The following is an 18,684-nucleotide window of genomic DNA, read 5'->3' as shown; positions in this document are numbered from 1 at the left end:
ATGCAAAAGAATCGAATGCCAACCTTGCTTTGTTCTTCGAGCGAACTCTCTAAGGAAGACACGGACTCTAATCCAAACGAGACGTTAATTGAGAGATGAACTGCCTTTGACCGGAAGGTATGAAACAGGGAGAGTCAATTATGTGTTACCTGGTAATGAACTCTGTGGGAGCCAGAAGAAACTGACTGCAGATCCTGATGAGAAAATGGAAACAAAAATATATCCATACCTTAAGATCAGTTCGAACGAGCTGCCTCCAGAACTCTGTCAACTGAACTCCCAGCTTAACATGATTAAAACCATCTGGAAAATATCTAACTCACCCAAATTCATCAAGGTTACACAAAGAAGATAATGCCAAAAATAATAAAAGCACACCACCACGCTGGAATGAAAGAAGAAAGGCCATTTAGCTATTGAAACTTATAAATTTTAAATGGTGCTTCGAGTTGAGTAATATAATTTTGAGGATAAAGAAGACCAAAAGTGAAAGACAGGTAATTTTGTTATAATAAATGAGGGTCATGTTTAATTTGCACCTGAACTTTTGGCTGGTGAAGAAAGCTTCTAAATCCTTTAAGCATGAGGAAGAATTTATTTATCTTCGACCAAATACATACTGTCATGGTAATTGTGTTTATACTGATAAGTTGCTTAGCAAACGCAGGTTTTCATAGACTGTGCAGAGAAAATCTGCATTAGCATCAAGTGCAAATTAATAGGGCTGAAATTAATGAGGTTTTACTGGCAGATTCTGAGAACCTGGCTCCCTTTATAAAGTTTTACAACTAAGTTGTCATGTCCTGCAGCCTTCCTCATTAATGAGTGTACTGCTTCTCTTTACAAATGTCAGCAATCCTGGGTGACTCTGTCCCTATACCTGCTTCCCACGAGGCCTTATCAACTTCCTCTCTGCCCCCAAGTTAATCTTCAATCTGTTCCTCTTTAACTTCGCTCTTGCCTATTTTTTTTATCCCACTTTTAGTTGAATATTGGTGAGATAAACACACCAATAAGTGGGTTTTCAACAAAGTCAATTCATCATTTATGCACTTTGCTACTGCGAAACCTTAAGTTGCCCAAGTGTTAAGGAAAAGAAAAGGTTGGATAGCAATTACGATTAATTTTTTATTGCAGATTTTGAAGTAAGTTTCCACAATAAAATACAAACTTGATTTTTGAAAAAAATGAGATAATGTGTGTTCTAGGAATATTGACTTGGACCTGAGTCACATGCTAAAAATTTCTCACATTTTAACATGTCAAAGTTATCCTTGGTAAAAATAGCCAAACGAAGCCACAAGTATAAAATTTGTTGACTTTTCTTCTCTCATCCATATCGTTACTCAAAATTTGGCATTTATCTGAAAACATTTTGCATTTATAATTCCATCCCCCATCCTTAACAATCCTGAAGAGAAAAACTAATAATTTTCCACATTACTTTGTGCCTCCTACCTGAATTTATTTCCACCAAGAGAAATAAAGTCTAATGTTCAAAGCCACTAAGTGGCTACAACTTGAAAGGATTTTAAAGACTACATATCTTCTTTATTTGTGACATTTCTTTATGTATAATGTGTCATCTGAAAGCGAGTTATTCATCTCTCAATAGCTTTAAAAATATAAGTGTCTAGACCACATCCAAAAAAGTGACTCTAATGTACATCTTTCATCAAAAATGATGATAAAGAAGTGGCTATTTATACTCTTTGCCATTTGTAAAATGGGGACAGTGAATATTCACTCTTCAACATTTTGCAAAAAGAAACCAGTGACCACTACAATGCTGGGTTTGGGTCTCCTGGATTTGCTGGTGCAGTTCAAATTCACAGTTATGTCGTATATACTCCTTTCTTTCTCTTTCTCTATGGTAAGACCAAATTGAGAGAAAAAAAAAAATGGATGATTTTTTGTGTGTGTTCTGACACAAAGTCCTATGAAATATAGAAGGTTTCTTTCCTATCTAAGTTATATATGTTTTTTTAAAAAATCAAGCTGTCTCTGACAGAAGTCTATGCTAGATACAAAACATTAAATAACCCCAAACCTCTGTTTTCTTTCATTATTTATCAGTGCTCTTTGAAATTCAGTACAGCTCAAAAAATATAGGTAGGAAGTCTAGCAAGAAGACAAGAAGTTCCCAGCTGCAGTTAGGGATCATACTAGAACAACATCACACCGTGGTTAACCCAATCCATCCTTTCCCGTTTCAACCACCTGAGCAGGGACACCAGTTGGGGTGGGAGAGGGCAGAGAGTGGTGTATGCTCAAAAGCCAAGGCCTCCACATTTCCGTTTCCTCCCCAAATGCATCATTTCAGAAGCAAATAAATAAATAAATAAATAAGTGTGTGTGTGTGTGTGTGTGTGTGTGTGTATGTATATATGCATGTGTGTGTGTATATATATATACACACACATATATACACATATATATAGCTGGTAATTGTCTATGAAAATGGAAAACTGAGCAGAAGAAATAACTGGCCATAGGAACTCACCTCCTGTAGGCGATCTATGTACATGCGGCAAGTCTCCAGATCACAGTCTCCACGTACCACTAGGATGCCCAGGGGGATGGCTACGGGGGAAGGAAAGAGAAAAGTCTAGAATAACAGATTCGATTTTTCTAGAATGGCATAAATACATTTCTGATAGTTAAAGAGTCTCATCAATATCACTGGTTTTGGATATTTCGATATCCGAAATTCTCCCTACACCTCCCTTATGATCTCGATCTCTTCATTTCCTCAGCTGTCATAATCTTTCCTTGCATTTCCCATGCTGCCTTTTGCTGCCTGGCTAGCTTTCATTTCATCTTGTCTCAGCGTCCCTTATATGAAGTGTAACATCATGGAAACAGTGGATCGGCAGGACCAGGAGGCTGCTCACAGCCAGCTGACGATTTATGCCTGGATTTGCAATAGGCAATGTACCAGAAAGGAATTTTAAAAATCTTACTTCTGCACACCTACCCCTTTCTGTCCTGAATGCATAGGGCTTAATATCTCTGTCAGTTTGCAACAGTTTCCTGCTTGAGAAACTCAACCACTCAAGGCAGTGTCGCAACCTGGTGGCCAACAGCAGAACTAAATAAAAATAAATGTTTTTGTTTATTTCTTTGTTTTTAAAAAAAGCTTCTAGAAAGTTCACAGCTTAAAAATCCAACTGACTTTAAAGATGGACAGTGTAAATGTGGTAGCAGGCAGGATTGCAGGTAACGATTTTTAAAAAGCTGTTAAATGCCTTAAATACCCTATTTAGGTGGTGGCAAATGTCACACAGCGGCTTTAGCGGATGCAGTCTCCTTTTTCAGATACGACCATAACGTTCCTGAAATACCAAAAATTTCTCTCCTTCCCAAAACTTCAAAAAGTGTATGCACATATTTCTGATCTTGAAAGTACGATTACACTATTAAATCCATGATTTAACAACAAAAAATTAATCTCGAATTAACCAAAGAGAGACTGGCAAGCAGATGACATGACGATGGTGTTCACTAAAGATCTTTTAAAAACTTTCTTTCATTCACTGAATTTATTTTTAAAGCCTAACCATCAATAAATGGGTCTGAAAATGCCCAGTGCTAGGGCTTTAGAAATTAATAATACAGAGAATAAAAGACATTTAAAATACATGGGAAAATCCTGAGGAACTCACAGAGTAGTAGAGAAGGCATACATATAACCAAAAAATAGTAACAAATATAACATAGGCTATATTAAATGTATGAACTTAGATATTTGAAAACTATAGGAGACAGAGACCAATTTTTTTGCCTGAAAGGCAGATTTTAGGCATTTTGCAGGATATGGAGCCCCATTGGCTCTTTTAGTTAGAGAAGCAAGAGTGGTCTAGAGAGAAATAATTAGAGGGTTTTTTTTTTTTCCAATATTAGCTCTTAGATTGGTTTCCACTAGAGAGATCAATACCACCACCCCATTCCTTCAGGTTCTCAAAATCCTGCATACATAAAGCTTGAAAGCATCCATCATCCTGTGGAACTATGTAAGCCTGTGAATGAGTATGGATTCTCTCACACCAGAAATAAGACTTGTTTCTCTTTACAACCCCACTGTCTGGTAGAGAAATGGTAGATATTCAATAAAAGTTTGTAAAGAGAGGAGGGAAGACAGACTTAGGGCCTGTTTGTGTGTGAAAGAGAAAGTGTGTCTTTAAGGGCTAAGTCAACTCTCCAGACTAGGCAAGGAAGCAGAGGTTTGGGGCAAGAGTAGAGATGAATAACTCGCTTTCAGATGACACATTATACATTGGGTTGAAGCCTGCCTTTGTTTATCTTTCCAGAAGCTAAGCGAGAGAGTCGCTAAGCAAAAGAATGAGGAACTCTACAAGTGTCACGTGTCTGAGGAATAATAATCTGAAAAAATACTTTTGCCTTTCTTTTTGAATATAAATAGAAACATCGAAAATGTCTTCAGTTTGGTAACCATGCATCTTTGAAGGAAATAGAAGGGAAACTCAATAAGGAGATCCCTAAAAGCACTGATTAAAGCAATCATGCTCAGCTACAGTACTAAAAAGATCCAAATAAGATGATCCACTGAGGTAACACCAGAATAAGGATTTCTAATACCTGAGGAATGATGAGGAAAAACTGGAGTTTTGGTCTAGAAAGTAAGTCAAAGGTTGTGGCAACAGAATATAGCTATAACTAACATGAGAGCGCATGTTAGAATATGTTAAATATCAACATGGTTATATTTTTAAAAGATAAAACTAATGAAGAAGAAACAGGAGGAGCATCATTCTGAGGACAAAAAAAAAAATCCTTGAAAAAAATCGATAAAACAAACAGAGTTAGATAGAAAGGTTAGAAGATGAAGTTGAGGAAAACTCCATAAAAGTAGAGAAAAAAATTTTTTTAAAGGGCATAAAGTAGGAGAGACAACCTAAAAAAGTAAAAAAAACTGGTCCAGGTGATCCGACGCTAAAATAATAGGAATTCCAAAAACCAGTGAAAACAGAGAGATGTAAATACCAGAAGCAAACAAACAAACAGAAACATTTCTTCGAACTGAAGAATATCCGTTCCCAAATTGAAATGGTCCAACAAGTGACCAGCACAATAACTACAGAACATTAGGAAGACATTTTATTTTGAAATTTAAGAATATTACAGACAAAGAGAAGAGTTTACAAGTTTCCAGAGAGGAAAGACTAGATGACACACAAAAGATCAGAGATTAGATAGTTTTAAACTTCTCAAAGGCAACTCTACAGTCAGGGAGGCGATGAAATGATGCCTTGAGAATTCTAAGCCTTTTACTCATAATCCAAATGATCAAATATGTCCAAGGATTGAGTAAAGAACACACCCTCTATCAAGAAGCTACTGTGATACTTGCCCCAACAAAGGTTGAATTTGCAACAAGAACAAGGAGTGTGTGGGATGTAACAAATGGAAGCAAAGGAAATCTCCAAGGGGATGTGGCTGGAACATCCTAGATGACAGACATATTGGGCTACCAGACAATCCACACTGGAACACTGCGACTCAACAGAGAGATATGTCAGATTCTCATAATCCTCCAAGAGTGGTTTTACAACAAGAGGATAGAATGCCCAGGTGAGTCTGAACCTATTTCTTATGTTTACATGACAACACTATATCACCTCCAGATGTGGCCTGCCTCGACCTGTTCTTGAGAGCAAGAGTTAGGTCATAGTGAAGCAGAAAAGCTCAAAGAAGCCCATTCTCTCTAACAATATTTCCATTTGATAGCTAGGACTCACCCTAACACCCTGCCAAATGCTTCCCCAAATCCAATCATTACCATGCCTACTACACCTGTTAGGATGGGCTCATGCGCACTCTCAGGCAAACTGAAGTCAGACAGTGATCTAGATTCCTTTCAGCTCTTCCTTGAATTTGTATTTGTTGGCTAATTGAAGAAAAATTCATTTCCCATACTCTGTATCCTACCTTTCTTATCCTAGCTTTCTTCTCTACTTCTCTGTCCCTATTTATATCAAAACATACTCTCAAATCTTCTTGGTACTTGAGTATACATGACTAATAATTGATTAAAGGAAGGGTTAATCCTCTAAGGAGCACTTGAGTTTTACCATGTTTGGAATTTGGGCTACTTGACTGTCACAGACTGAATGCTTGTGTGTCCCCAAAATTCACACGTTGAATCTCTATCCCCCAAAGTGATGGTGTTTGCAGATGTGGCCTCCAGAAGGTAATCAAGGTTAGATGAGGTCACGAGGGTGGGGCCCTCACGGGGGGATCAGTGCCCTTATGAGAAGAAACACCGCAAAGGGAGCTCTTTCTCTCTCTCCTTCCTTCCACCATGTGAGGACACAACATGAAGCCAGCTGTCTCCAAGCTGGGAAGAGAGCTGTCACCAGAAACGAAATCAGCCAGTATCTTGATCATGCACTTCCAGCCTCCAGAACTGTGAGAAAATAAATTTTTGCTGTTGAAGCCACCCAAGCTATGGTATTTTGTTATAGCAACACTAGCAGACTAAGACAATGATAAAGCTTTGACGATTTAGGTACAGAAATAGAAAGAAATTGTAGTGTTAACTGGTGATCCTTAGCCCTAAGAAGATTATACTACCAATTACCTCATCCCAGCCGAAACATTAGTCCTGCCCTGGCTCCCTCTCAGGCTTCGCCCTGGCCTCCACTAAGCACCTTTCCCTGTTTCCGTTTGTTTAAATGCCTCATAATCTAGAATGTGATTAAATTAATTGGTAAAAAATCTATTATATATTTCACACATGCTTGCTCTGGATTTTATGTGTGAAATAAAAATGCCAATGGGTCATAATAATTAATTTTGTCTTTTATACTTGAAGTTAGGACTACTTGAACTCATTATGCAAATATATGCCAAATAGTGCATAAATTAACACTATTCATCTTCAACAAATGCAAAATCTAGCAACCATGCCGCAAATGAACTCTTTTATCTGCAAAAAACTTCTAAAGTATGTATGCACTAAAATATGTAAAATATGGTTTCTAAAATACATATTTTACCACAAATCGTAAATAAAGCCAAGGAAATGACCAAGCTCAGGTATCATATACATGGGATTGAATTGCCCCAAACTTTAAAAACCGAAGTTTTAAAAAGCTATTAAATGGAAAATGCCTAAAGTTTTAAGAAAAGTCAAATAATGTTTACAAATAACTGGAGATATGAAGCAAAAGACAATCAAATAATTTCCTCAAGTGAATTAATTATTTAACTAAAAAAGAACAAAAGACCTTTGTGGACCAACTCAGGGATGATCATCCCTCCCAGAGACCTGTGAAGCAGACTGTATTCTGGGATGACAGTTGGGGTATGCCTGACTTGTGTTGAGGCCAACGAATTCACAGTATAAAGGAATCTGAGGTAAATGACGACACGAACTTCATAAGTTCCCAGATGCAAACCTGTTTCCTGCCATACTGAACTAAGAGTGCTCGTCCTCGCTCGGCTGCTCCGAGCCTGAGCCTGGTCATTCCGAGGACTGGCAATGACGGGAGAAGCAGGTGGCTGAAACCATCCATTTTCTTACATTAGTGAATCATACCTCCACCTCCGGAAGAGTCAGCTAAGCCAGAACAAAACAGACTTTTTTCTATACATATACTCTGGGACCATGATCCAATCCAGGTTGTATTTAAAGAATCACAATCTTGTCTACGACCATGCCACCCTGAGCAAGCCCGATCCCGTCTGATCTCGGAAGCTAAGCAGGGTCCGGCCTGGTTAGTACTTGGATGGGAGACCACCTAGGAAGAGCAGGTGCTGTAGGTGTAAAAAAATAAATATAAGGGATTGTAAGCTGACAAGGTCCTTACAATCTGTGAGGTCAACCAAAGGTTGCCTCATCTAAAAAATAAATTAATTAATTAATTAAATAAAATAAAGAAGATACACAATCCTGAGCCATGTTACAAGAATCTCTACTGTCTACCCATGACATAATGTGACAAATTTACACGTGGGTGGAATAAATCCGATTGAACAGGAAAATGATAATAAGGATCATATGATCTGAAGAAGGAGAAGAAGAAAGAGGAAGAAGAGGAACAGAAAGAACAGAAGGAGGAAGGGATAAGGGAAGGAAGCTGAGAAGGAGAAAAAAGAGAAGAGAATGACTTACGTTAACATATGTTTTACTGTGTTATTTCATCTTTGCCACAATCTTATGATGTGGATATCACTATCCCCACTTTTAAAATGAGGGAACTGAGTCAAAAAGATTAAGTAACACGCCCTAAACGTAAATGTCACAACTACTAAACGGAACGCTTAGATTTCCATCCTGGGCTTCTTTTCCTCAAGAGCTCCTGTTCTGAGCTATTTCTATTGCCCATCAATCCTGGGGCCCACAGAGGATGGAGTCTCTCCTAGCTTTCAGCACTGAGCTCACAGAAATGAAACCAGAAATCAGCAGCAGGCTGACCGAGGAAGGAGGACAGAATCACAAGTCCTCTACTTAAAGCGAAGCGAGAAACAGGACAAGGCTGTGGTCAGCAGGAAGTAAAGCTGCGGTAAACGATTCCAGGCCTGGGACTCAGAAGCTACTTGTGAAGTTCGACATATTTTCATGAACATACTTGACAGGAGTGGGATCACATTTAGAGACCCCTCATGCCCCTCCCTTTCCAATAGGCCTGCTTCAAGGGTTTTACAGACTGTGAATCAAGCTTATCAAAACTGTTGACAGTCTTACTATAACCTTGTCTTTAATTTAGGGGGTCATAGAATTAAACCGTTGCTTCTTTTACAAAGAGATGTAACTACAAAATTGTGAGCAGGACACTAATCATTATAGGGACAGTAGAAACAACAAGAATACATCAGACTTTAATCAGACTTGTTTGGGAAAATCATAGGTCTTGTTTTGCTATTAAAACCCTGGCGTTAGAATTTCCAATACTGAACTGAAGAGCTGATTGACAATTAACATAAACTAAACATTAAAACCCACACTCTCACTTGAGGTAGAAAAAGTCATTACTTCAGATGTACAAAATATTCAAAAGTATTTCCCATGGATTTTCTGATAGAGTGTTTACTAAACATCAGTTTCAAATACGGTTAACATTTGACATTAATTTGGTAGTTTTGCTATAATAGGTATGCTCATACCATTTATTTTAATGTTGAATTATCCTTGGTAAACATCCACGTTCAGGAAAATTATGATTACAGGAATGTTTGATCATTTCGATTACTCAATGAGCTTGTCTTGCCCTTGATTCTTTTGCAATATAGTATGTGAAGATTCTCTGTAAAGAGAGTAATCCTGGTACTAATAAAACAAAACAAACGAGAGGCCCAAAATGGACTCGCTTGCGCTAAGCCCCAGGCCAGCAAACCGAGACTCAATACCTAACCCAATCACAGTTCCAGTCTCTCCTAGGAATGTCACCATTAACCAGTCGATCGGAAATCATCTGGTCAACATTAGCAAGGTGATGTGCTGGGTAGATCCCTTGCCTTTCACAAAAGGGAGGTGACCTTGTCTGAAACAGTTTGCCCTTGGAGAGCAACTTCCTTGCCTCGGCCTCTTTCTGACTATGAAAGCCTTCCATTCTGAGTGGCTCTTCAGAGTTCCTCTCTATTTGCTATACGGGACGCTGCTCAATTCATGAATTGTGAAATAAAGCCAATTAGAGCTTTAAATTCACTTAGTTGAATTTTGCTTTTAAAAGTACCTACCTGTCTGAGTTATCGTAAAGATTAAATAAGTCAAGGCTGGTAGAGCACATAATATCTGCGAATCCATCTTATATTCACCTCTCTAAGCCTTATTAAATTGATCAATTTTCCCTAATTCTATCATGAACATATACTGGCCATTCATAAAGCCTCGAACTAATTTCAGCAATTGCTTTTATAGCAGATAATATGTTGTACTAAAGTCTCAAGAGGCTGGAGCTAAACCAAAGAAGGTAAATAAAAGAATCAACCCAACCTACAAGGAGATGAGAGGAATCGCAGCTGGCTGCTTTACAACACAAGCTAAAGCTCTCAGGGCCAAATCAAGAGCAAGCCACCTTTGACACTAAATCCACATGAAACCGTTAATGGGATTTATAAAAAGAAAGAAAACTCTCAGTAGCTAATTCATTCCCTGCGAGATACTGTCATGTATTCAGCCAAGGTGTTACTATGGAAAAATGGGCGGAAAGCTCAATATTAAAAAAATAATAATAAAGATTTAATTATCTGACGCATGAGCAATTACAGTGTAATCCCAGTTAAAACAGAATTGCTGTTAAATGGGGCTACTTACCTCTTCAAATCATAAACAAAAGTATCTTCAATGGGATTATTAAAAGAAGGCAGGAGACCTTCAAGAAAAGCTTCTCACAAGTGCAAGGGTTTGCAAAGATTGGGTTTTAAGCTCTACACATATACATAAAAGTATTAGAATTGCAGAGGCTCTGTTGAGGCTAAATAAAAAGGCTGTCACTTTCTGAAAAGAACAATAAGCACAATCTTAGAGTTGACCATTCGTAAAATAGGAAAGTATTTGGAACAATACGGTAAACCATCAAAAATACAGATAATTTTAGAATGAATGCGTTTTATGTTAATACTATTCAGAGATTTTTTTTTTAAACTTGACATTTCCTTGAGCATCAATTTTATATTTCTTGACATAATCGATTCAGTTTATGTCAAGTACCCATTTTCTTTCCATCAATCTATATGCAGTCTTAAGACACCAATAGTCTGAAAAAAACAAAAAACAAAAACAAAAAAAACTGTTCCCTAGAAAATAACATAGGAGAAAAGCTAGGTAAGCTTGGGTTTGGCAATGACATTTTAGATACAACACCAAAAGCACAACCCGTGAAAGAAAAAAATGATAAATTAGACTGCATTAAATTAAAACTTCCGCTCTGCGAAAGATACTGTTAAGAAAATAAAAAGACAAGACAGAGTGGGGGGAGAAAAAGAACTTTGCAAAACACATATCTGATTAAAGAATGGTATTCAAAATATACAAAGAAATCATAAAACTCAAAAATAAAAGAGTCAATTTTTAAAAGAGTCAAGGTGATTTCCGATCAACTGGTTAATGGTGACATTCCCAGGAGAGACTGGGGAAAAGATCTGGACACCTCACCAAAGAAGATGTATAGATGGCAAATAAGCACAGGAAAAATGTGCTCATCATCATGTGTCATTGGGGAATTGCAAATTAAAACAGCATACCATTACACATCTACTAGAATAGCTAAAATTTAAAAAAAAAATTAAAAAAATAAAAAACTGACACATCCAATGCTGGCGAAAATGTGAAGCCACAGGAACTCTCATTCGCCGCTGGCAAGAATGCAAAATGGTTCAGCCCCGTCGAAAGATAGCTCATGAATTTCTTCCCAAACTGAACGAGCTCTTAGCACATGATCCAGTAATTGCTCTTCTTAGTATTTACACAACTCAGTTTAAATATATGTCCTGACAAAAAAGTTGCACATGAATATTTATAGCAAGTTTATTCATAATTGCTAAAACTTGGAAGCAACCAAGATGTCCTTCAATAGGTGAATAAATAAACAAACTGGCCATCATACCAAAATAATGGAATATTAATCAGCAACAAAGAGAAATGAGTTTTCAAGACAATGGAGAAACATGAAATGCACATTGCTAAGTGAAAGAAGCCAGTCTGATATGGCCACCCACTGCTTGATTCCAACTATATGGAATTCTGGAAAAGACAAAATTGTGGAGACAGTAGAAAGATCAGTGGTTGCCAGGGGTTACAGAGGAGGGAGGTACAGCATAGGAGGTACTTAAGGCAGTGAAACTATTCTGTATGATACTGCCATAGTGGATAAATGTCCTATACCTGTGAAAACCCATAAAACCCACAAGAGTGAATCCGAATGTAAAGTGTGGACTTTAGTCAATAACAATGTATTAGATTGACTCATTCATTGTAACAGATATACCACAGTAATGCAAGATGTTAAAAATAAGGGAAACGACGTGTGCTCAAGATTGGATGAGGGGTGCTTTGAGGGGACATAGGGAACTTTCTGTACTTTCCATCTAATTTTTCTGTAAACCTTAAACTTCTCTAAAAAATAAAGTTTATTAATTTAAAAATTAAAAAGAGAAAAGAAAAAAGAAATTGGTTTGAATTTCCTATAGACAGATACTTGATCAGATAACACTGATATATAGAAAAATAAATGTTACCTACTTTCTTATCTATTGTGCTAACACTCTTCAGGAAGTCAACGAGATGATGCAAATATGAGACTAGAAGTAAAAATAAGGGAGGGGGCGGGGACTAGAGGAAGGAAGGAAAGCCTTCAAGGAGAATTGGAGGGGAAAGTGGAATTTTTTCATTTTACTTCATTAGGTCTGAATGTGTCAGTGTCTCAGGGAACTACGATTCTAACTTGATAGCTGACAATAATGAGACAGAATGAGTTGGTGATATTTCAGTTCAGCTGTTTGCCCTTTTGTGTCACAGGTCCATTTTATAGCAACCTGTCACCACTGACTGCCCACTGTTCACCTGGAACCAACAGGGGAAATTGGCAGGCATATCGGCATTCAAAAGGAAACATAACACCCTAAGAACTGTATGCCTCATCATGCCATCCCTGGTGTCTGTCAAAGGTTTCACAACCCCCGGTTCTTATGATCAAAAATAATCCTAAAATTTGAACTCCCATAGCTTCAGCTAAAACTAGTCTCTTCCATAGTTAATTCAAAATGTCACCCATAAGATAAAAGTAACTGTGCAGTGTTCATTGCACTGTATGTAAAGATAATATTTTTAAGGCGTGCTTCCTAGAAACTAGCAGTTTCTTGAAAAATCTGGGTTTCAAACTACAGGTCAAATTTTCCTTTTTATCTTGAAAATATACTGCCTGAGAAAGCAGCCCAAGGGACATGCAAGTCACTTTTTTTTAGTCTTCTTAAATGCTTTGCCATTTATAACCCTCTGGTCTTCATTTTCACTTAATTTTTGCAAACGTGTATCGTATACACAAGGAACTGTGCCAAAATATTTTTCAGGTCTACAAGTCATTCACTCAATCATTCAGCACACAAGTTTTAAGGATTTTCTCATGCCAGGAACAACTCTAGTGCTAGGAGCTGGGCACACAATACAGAGTAAGACACAGTACCTGCCTTCAAGGTATCACAGACTGGGAAGAGGGCATAACATAAAATCATCTACTGATTATATACCTTGTGGTAGGAATTCCGACAGATAAGAACCAAGCATGTATAGGACCCAGAGGAACTGTTCATTTCCCAGGACAGGCATAACTCCAAGAGGAGTTATTTCCCAAGTGAAGAAAATAAGATAGTTAAGAGAGACAAGAGTTTTTCAGACAAAGGGAACTCCCTAAGTCTTAGACCATCCTTAGACTCCAAGAAACCAAGGCATGGAAAGACACAAAGGTTTAGGAAGATAGGTAGGTGCACAGTAAAGGGGGGAGAGGCCCCCTTTTTTGTTGTTGTTGTTGTTTGTTTGTTTGTTTTTGTTGCTGTTGTTTTTTTTTATGCTAAGGAGGTGAGAAGCTAAAGTTTTGTTAACCAAGAAGGCCTTAATGTTCCGTTCTGCTTGATTAAACCTTCAGGCAAGTTTTTTCCTGACTATAGACTTGTCTCCCCTTTTTTAGAGAATTTATTTTAGAAGACTTTCAATTGTAAATTCTTTCTCTGCTCTCTTTGAGAAGTAAATCTCCCAACCTCTTTCCAGTTTTAGACACCACCTGGCAAATCTTTCTCAAAGACCTGGGAGCCATCCCTTTGGACTTAAAGAGAATTTTATGAATTTGACCTCAAAGGCAAAGGAAGTAAAAGCAAAAATAAATGAATGGGACTACATCAAACTAAAAAGCTTCTGCTCAGCAAAAGAAATCGTCAACAAAGTAAAGAGACAACCATCCGAATGGGAAAATATATTTGCAAGCAATGCCTCCGATAAGGGCCTAATATCCAAAATATACAAAGAACTCATACAATTAAATAACAATAAAAAAAAATAAACAATCTAATTTAAAAAAATGAGCAGAGGACCTGAACAGACACTTCTCTCATGAAGACATACAAATGGCCAACAAACATATGAAAGGATGCTCAACATCGCTAGCTATTAGGGAAATGCAAATCAAAACCACAATGAGATACCATCTCTCACCTGTTAGAATGGCTATAATCAACAGAACAAGTAATAACAAATGTTGGAGAGGATGTGGAGAAAAATGAACCCTCATACACTGCTGATGGGGCTGCAAATTGGTACAACCACTATGGAAAACAATATGACGTTTTCTCAAAAAAACTAAGAATTGATCTACCATATGATCCAGCAATCCCTCTACTGGGTATTTACCTAAAAGAATTGAAAACATCTATCCAAAAAGATATATGCTGGTCTGAAAAGGTATATGAACTGATTGATGTTCATAGCAGCATTATTCACAGTGGCCAGGACACAGAAGCAACCGAAGTGTCCTACAATAGATGATTGGATAGAGAAGATGTGGTACATTTGTACAATGGAATATCACTCAGCCATAAGAAGAGATGAAATACAGCCATCTGCAACAACATGGATGGATCCTGAGATAATCATGCTAAGCAAAATAAGCCAGACTGAAAAAGTTGAAAATCACATGATATCACTTATATGTGGGATATAAATCTAAAAGCGACAAACAAACATGACAAACAGAGACTCATGGACATGGACTATAGATTACTGGTTACCAGAGGGTAGGGGGAGGGGGAAGGTGGGGAGTAGACGGGGTAAAAGGGGTCAAAAATGTGGTGACAGAAAGAAAGCTAACTATGGGCAGCAAACACAATGCAATATATATATGACTTACTGTTGAATTGTACACTTGAAACTAATTGGATTTTGTTAATGTGACCATAATAAACTCAAAAAAAATGTTTTTAATGAAATATAATCATTCAAGGAAGATAGTGTCTCTATAATTGGATAAGAGGCTAACTACTTGTCACTGGTAAGAGACAATTAGCAAACACAGACAGCCTGGTCACTCTCAATGACCTACCCCCCTGCAATGTCCTCCACTACACTTTTCTACTAACTCGCTCCAGTGCTTAAAAATCCTCCCGCCTGCTACAGCAGAGTTGAGTTCCCTTTCTCCTTCCTATTGCAATAGTCCAGATAAAATCTTCCTTGCCTGTCTAATTTCCAGTGCAATTTTTCTTTGACAACAATTTAGAAAAATCATCGACAGAGATGGGGAAGACAAACAAACGGAAGACGAGGCGAGCGAGTGGCAAGAAGGCAGTCAGGAAGCTGTAGCGGCCAACGAGATGCGCGATGGTGAAGTCTGGCATAAAAGAAGCGGCAGTAAATTAAGAGGGGAGAAACGTATTAGAGACATGATAAAGTCAAAGAATCAACTCCACGGTCAGTTGGATGGCGAGAAGGAAAAGGAACAAAGGTGACTCAAAGTTGTTTATAGTGGCCAGGGCCTGAGATAGAGAGAATGCAGGAAAACAACAAAGAAGGCAGAAGAGAGAGGGAGGGTGGGAAGATGGATTATAGATAGAAAATAAGGGGTCCTTATAATGATGGATGACAAAGACCACCTATTAATGCCTCAAAAACATTTTATAACACCTCTCTGAAAGGGGTCCTGTGTTCGAGCATTAGAATGTTGTTACAGGCAGAACTGGGGAAAGACTGTTCTCGAGCCTGGAGGACCAAGAGCAGAGGGAGGAAGGAGAAGGGAAGAAGATGCTGGAACTCCCCAGACATCCATCCAAAGCCTAGACTACGACGCTTCAGGAACTAGGAATTAGCTAGTAAGAGCCTTGTTTTCACAGTGGCCAGGACACAGAAGCAACCGAAGTGTCCTACAATAGTGTCCTTGTTTTTAATTAGTTAGTAAGTGTCCTCGTTTTTAATTAGTTAGTAAGAGCCACTCTGTTTTTCTTTTCAATTATAAGCATACAGGACACGATAAACGGAAAAGCAGATGTGAGAAAGAAAAATCAAGGGAAAAAAGAAGTTAAAGCAACCTCTGGACAGAGATAAAAGGAGTTGGATGGAGAACGCTACCCTATCATGGCTAACACGTTTAAAATTGTGTGAGTTTTCTTTTTTCCTACTTCTGATAAATTTGGTTCATGTGTTACCAGCGGTAAACCGGAGAAAAGTATAGGCCACAAGCCTCATATTCTCTTCTAATAAATAATGAAAACCAAAGGTCCAGATCAAACAGTTCTACAAAATGTAAATGCCATCATCCTCCACCTAAATATGAAAGTTTACAGGCAATGATGTAAATTTTTATTTTCGATGGAAAGTTTCCACTTCAATGAAGATTCTTAATGTCATATGCGATAAAATTCTAGTACAACAAAATGATTCATCCGATTCCTTGCAGTTCATTCCACCGTTAAGTGGGACAGAAGCTTTTGACCGTGAGGATCTAGAATGCACCTGACAATGAGCGTTGGAAAACAATATAATTTTTTCCAGGTACATTTATCGGGAAGGTAATACTTGCAAAATTCCTAAGTAGGGCAGAACCACTGCTGATTTTTTCTGCCAGTGCTCTAGTATTTGGGAGAAAGAGAACAAATATTTCTCTGTGACACTGGAATCTTAGCTACATAACTTGGCTAGCCAAATAGATATGAAAATCAAATGAACTATCACGTGTCCAAACATAGGTTCATAACCGTACCCAGAGCTTCGTTAAATAGTCAGAATGACGGTTAGAGACACTGGTTCAAATCGCTTTCACAGTTTAAAAATCATACTGTCCATTTTAGTAAACGATGATAGGTAAAGTCACCAACAGTGAGATGCTGGGAACACATCAGTCACGCAGCTCTGAATTTCTGAGTTGATTGGATACATGTTGAGAATTAATGACAAAAAGATTTCCTAGAATCGGCCGAAGGGGCCTAAGTCTCTTTCTGGAAGCAAAAAGAGTAAACAAATTATGCACAGACGGCTGTCATGTAGAGATTTGAAATACAGCAGTTTTAAGCGAACACACTCCTAGCATCTGCCAACGCAGGGGACTCTCTGATTCTGCTTATCAGTGACTCCAGAAGAGTGGCAGCCGATCAATGATTCAGGAAACACACTAAGGATGAGAAAGGGTGCTTTCCACCAGTATGGACTGCGAAAGGTTTTTACCCATGTAACTAGCTCATAAAATTGTGCTTCCGAATCAATCTGCAAAGAGGTTATTTTCAAACTAGCACATATTTCTGTCCTTGGTTCTATTCGGTTCAACGTCTTTACGATAAATCAAAAGAATATATAGAATATCCATCTTGTTGAGGATCAAACTCTGGAGTTCTCTCTGACTATAGCATCAGGCTAGAAAGAGCCCCAAATCTAGATTGCTTTTCATTTAGGTTTCCAATTTTAATTACACAAATTCCAAACGAAGAATATTTGGCTTGACGATAGATCATGCCAAAAAGACAAAAAGAGCTTATAGGAAAAGGTCAGCATGAACATTTTAGGTTTTACTTTACTTAGCTAATTTTGGCACAACTAAAGAAAGTAATTAACTCATGTTTCAATTCTCTGAACGTAGAATAGTAGGGAGGCCAAAAGATACGAGGAGAGAAACGCAGAAGCTAGTGATCATGAGTCTAATCCCCAGACCCTACAACAGTGCTTGGTATATAGTAGGTGTTTGAGAAATAACTGTTCATGAAGAAGTGAATGAATGGGCTCAAAGATTTTGGTGTGTGTGTGGTCCGTTCCTGGCCTTCCTTAAAACATCAGATGCTGAGTCACAAAGACCAGCTGGTGCTTTTGGAACTGAAGCGCCAGACCCGTATGGTGGCGCTGAGGGCTTCATTCTCTCAGCTGCAGGAAGCGTTGGCTCTGCTCAGAGCTCACAGCTTCTCTCTCCAGGCAGGAAGCTGCCCCACTCAGGGTTTGCTCTCTCCCAGGGGGCAACCTGTCCTGGATCAAATACTCACTCCTTGCCTCAACTGGGACAATGCTAAATGGCCACCCAAGATCCAAATGTCCCTGCAGGAGTCCTCTGTCGCAACTACATCACAGCTCAATGTTTCCTCTAGCAAATCTTACTTTCCTCCCTCTTCACAGCTGTGGTCCTCTCTTGGAGCATCTCAATAAACACATTAAGCTCAAACGTGTCAGAGGCCATTTCTCAGGAAACCCGACCGATAACAAGAACTATGATCCCAAATTCTTTTTAAAAACACATATCTGTAAGCTCATAGTTAAGTCTTTACGAAGAAGTAGGGTTGTGTACTAGAAAGTGAACTAGATTAGGAGAGAGAAGATATCAATTCTTATTAAAATCCCGTCATAGCTTTGTGACCCTGCGTGAGGCAATCTTTCTAAGTCTTTCTGTGACAATGCATGTGGATAGTGTATATAAAAGACCTTTTATATATACGTCTTTCATGAAAGACGATGCAAATGCTAAGTGTTATTATGTATTAAATATGATATTATGACTCTGTTGTGGCAGATGCCACACCACTCACACAGTAACACAGCGAATAAAAAAGTAACACTTTTATACAAGGCTCTTAGAAGAAAGTCTTTAAAGAGAAACCTCATTACTGAGTTGACATCCCCAAATCGTCAATCTGGGAAGGTAATAACTAAGCTGGTATATATGCAGTAAGAACTGGTCATTATTGTGTGTGTGTGTGTGTGTGTGTGTG

General features: G+C 38.2%; 1 protein-coding gene and 1 pseudogene across 1 annotated transcript in view; one reads left to right on the top strand and one right to left on the bottom strand.

Annotated features, from left to right (window-relative positions):
* The window catches only part of DGKI (diacylglycerol kinase iota), a 375,451-nt gene that overhangs the window by 84,711 nt on the left and 272,056 nt on the right, over positions 1-18,684 (bottom strand). Inside the window, exons 22-23 of the mRNA XM_039860746.1 lie at positions 2,504-2,583; positions 150-194 (exon numbers count right to left, since the gene is read on the bottom strand). Coding sequence (XP_039716680.1) covers positions 150-194; positions 2,504-2,583 — 125 coding nt within the window. The remainder of the gene's footprint in view (positions 1-149; positions 195-2,503; positions 2,584-18,684) is intronic.
* On the top strand, positions 7,670-7,788 carry LOC120601273 (uncharacterized; annotated as a pseudogene).

This window comes from Pteropus medius, unplaced genomic scaffold (assembly GCF_902729225.1).
Source record: "Pteropus medius unplaced genomic scaffold, Ma_sr-lr_union100, whole genome shotgun sequence".
NCBI classification, from domain to species: Eukaryota; Metazoa; Chordata; class Mammalia; order Chiroptera; family Pteropodidae; genus Pteropus; species Pteropus medius.
The sequence above is the reverse complement of the archived record's forward strand: the minus strand, read 5'-3'. Positions and strand labels throughout refer to the sequence as shown.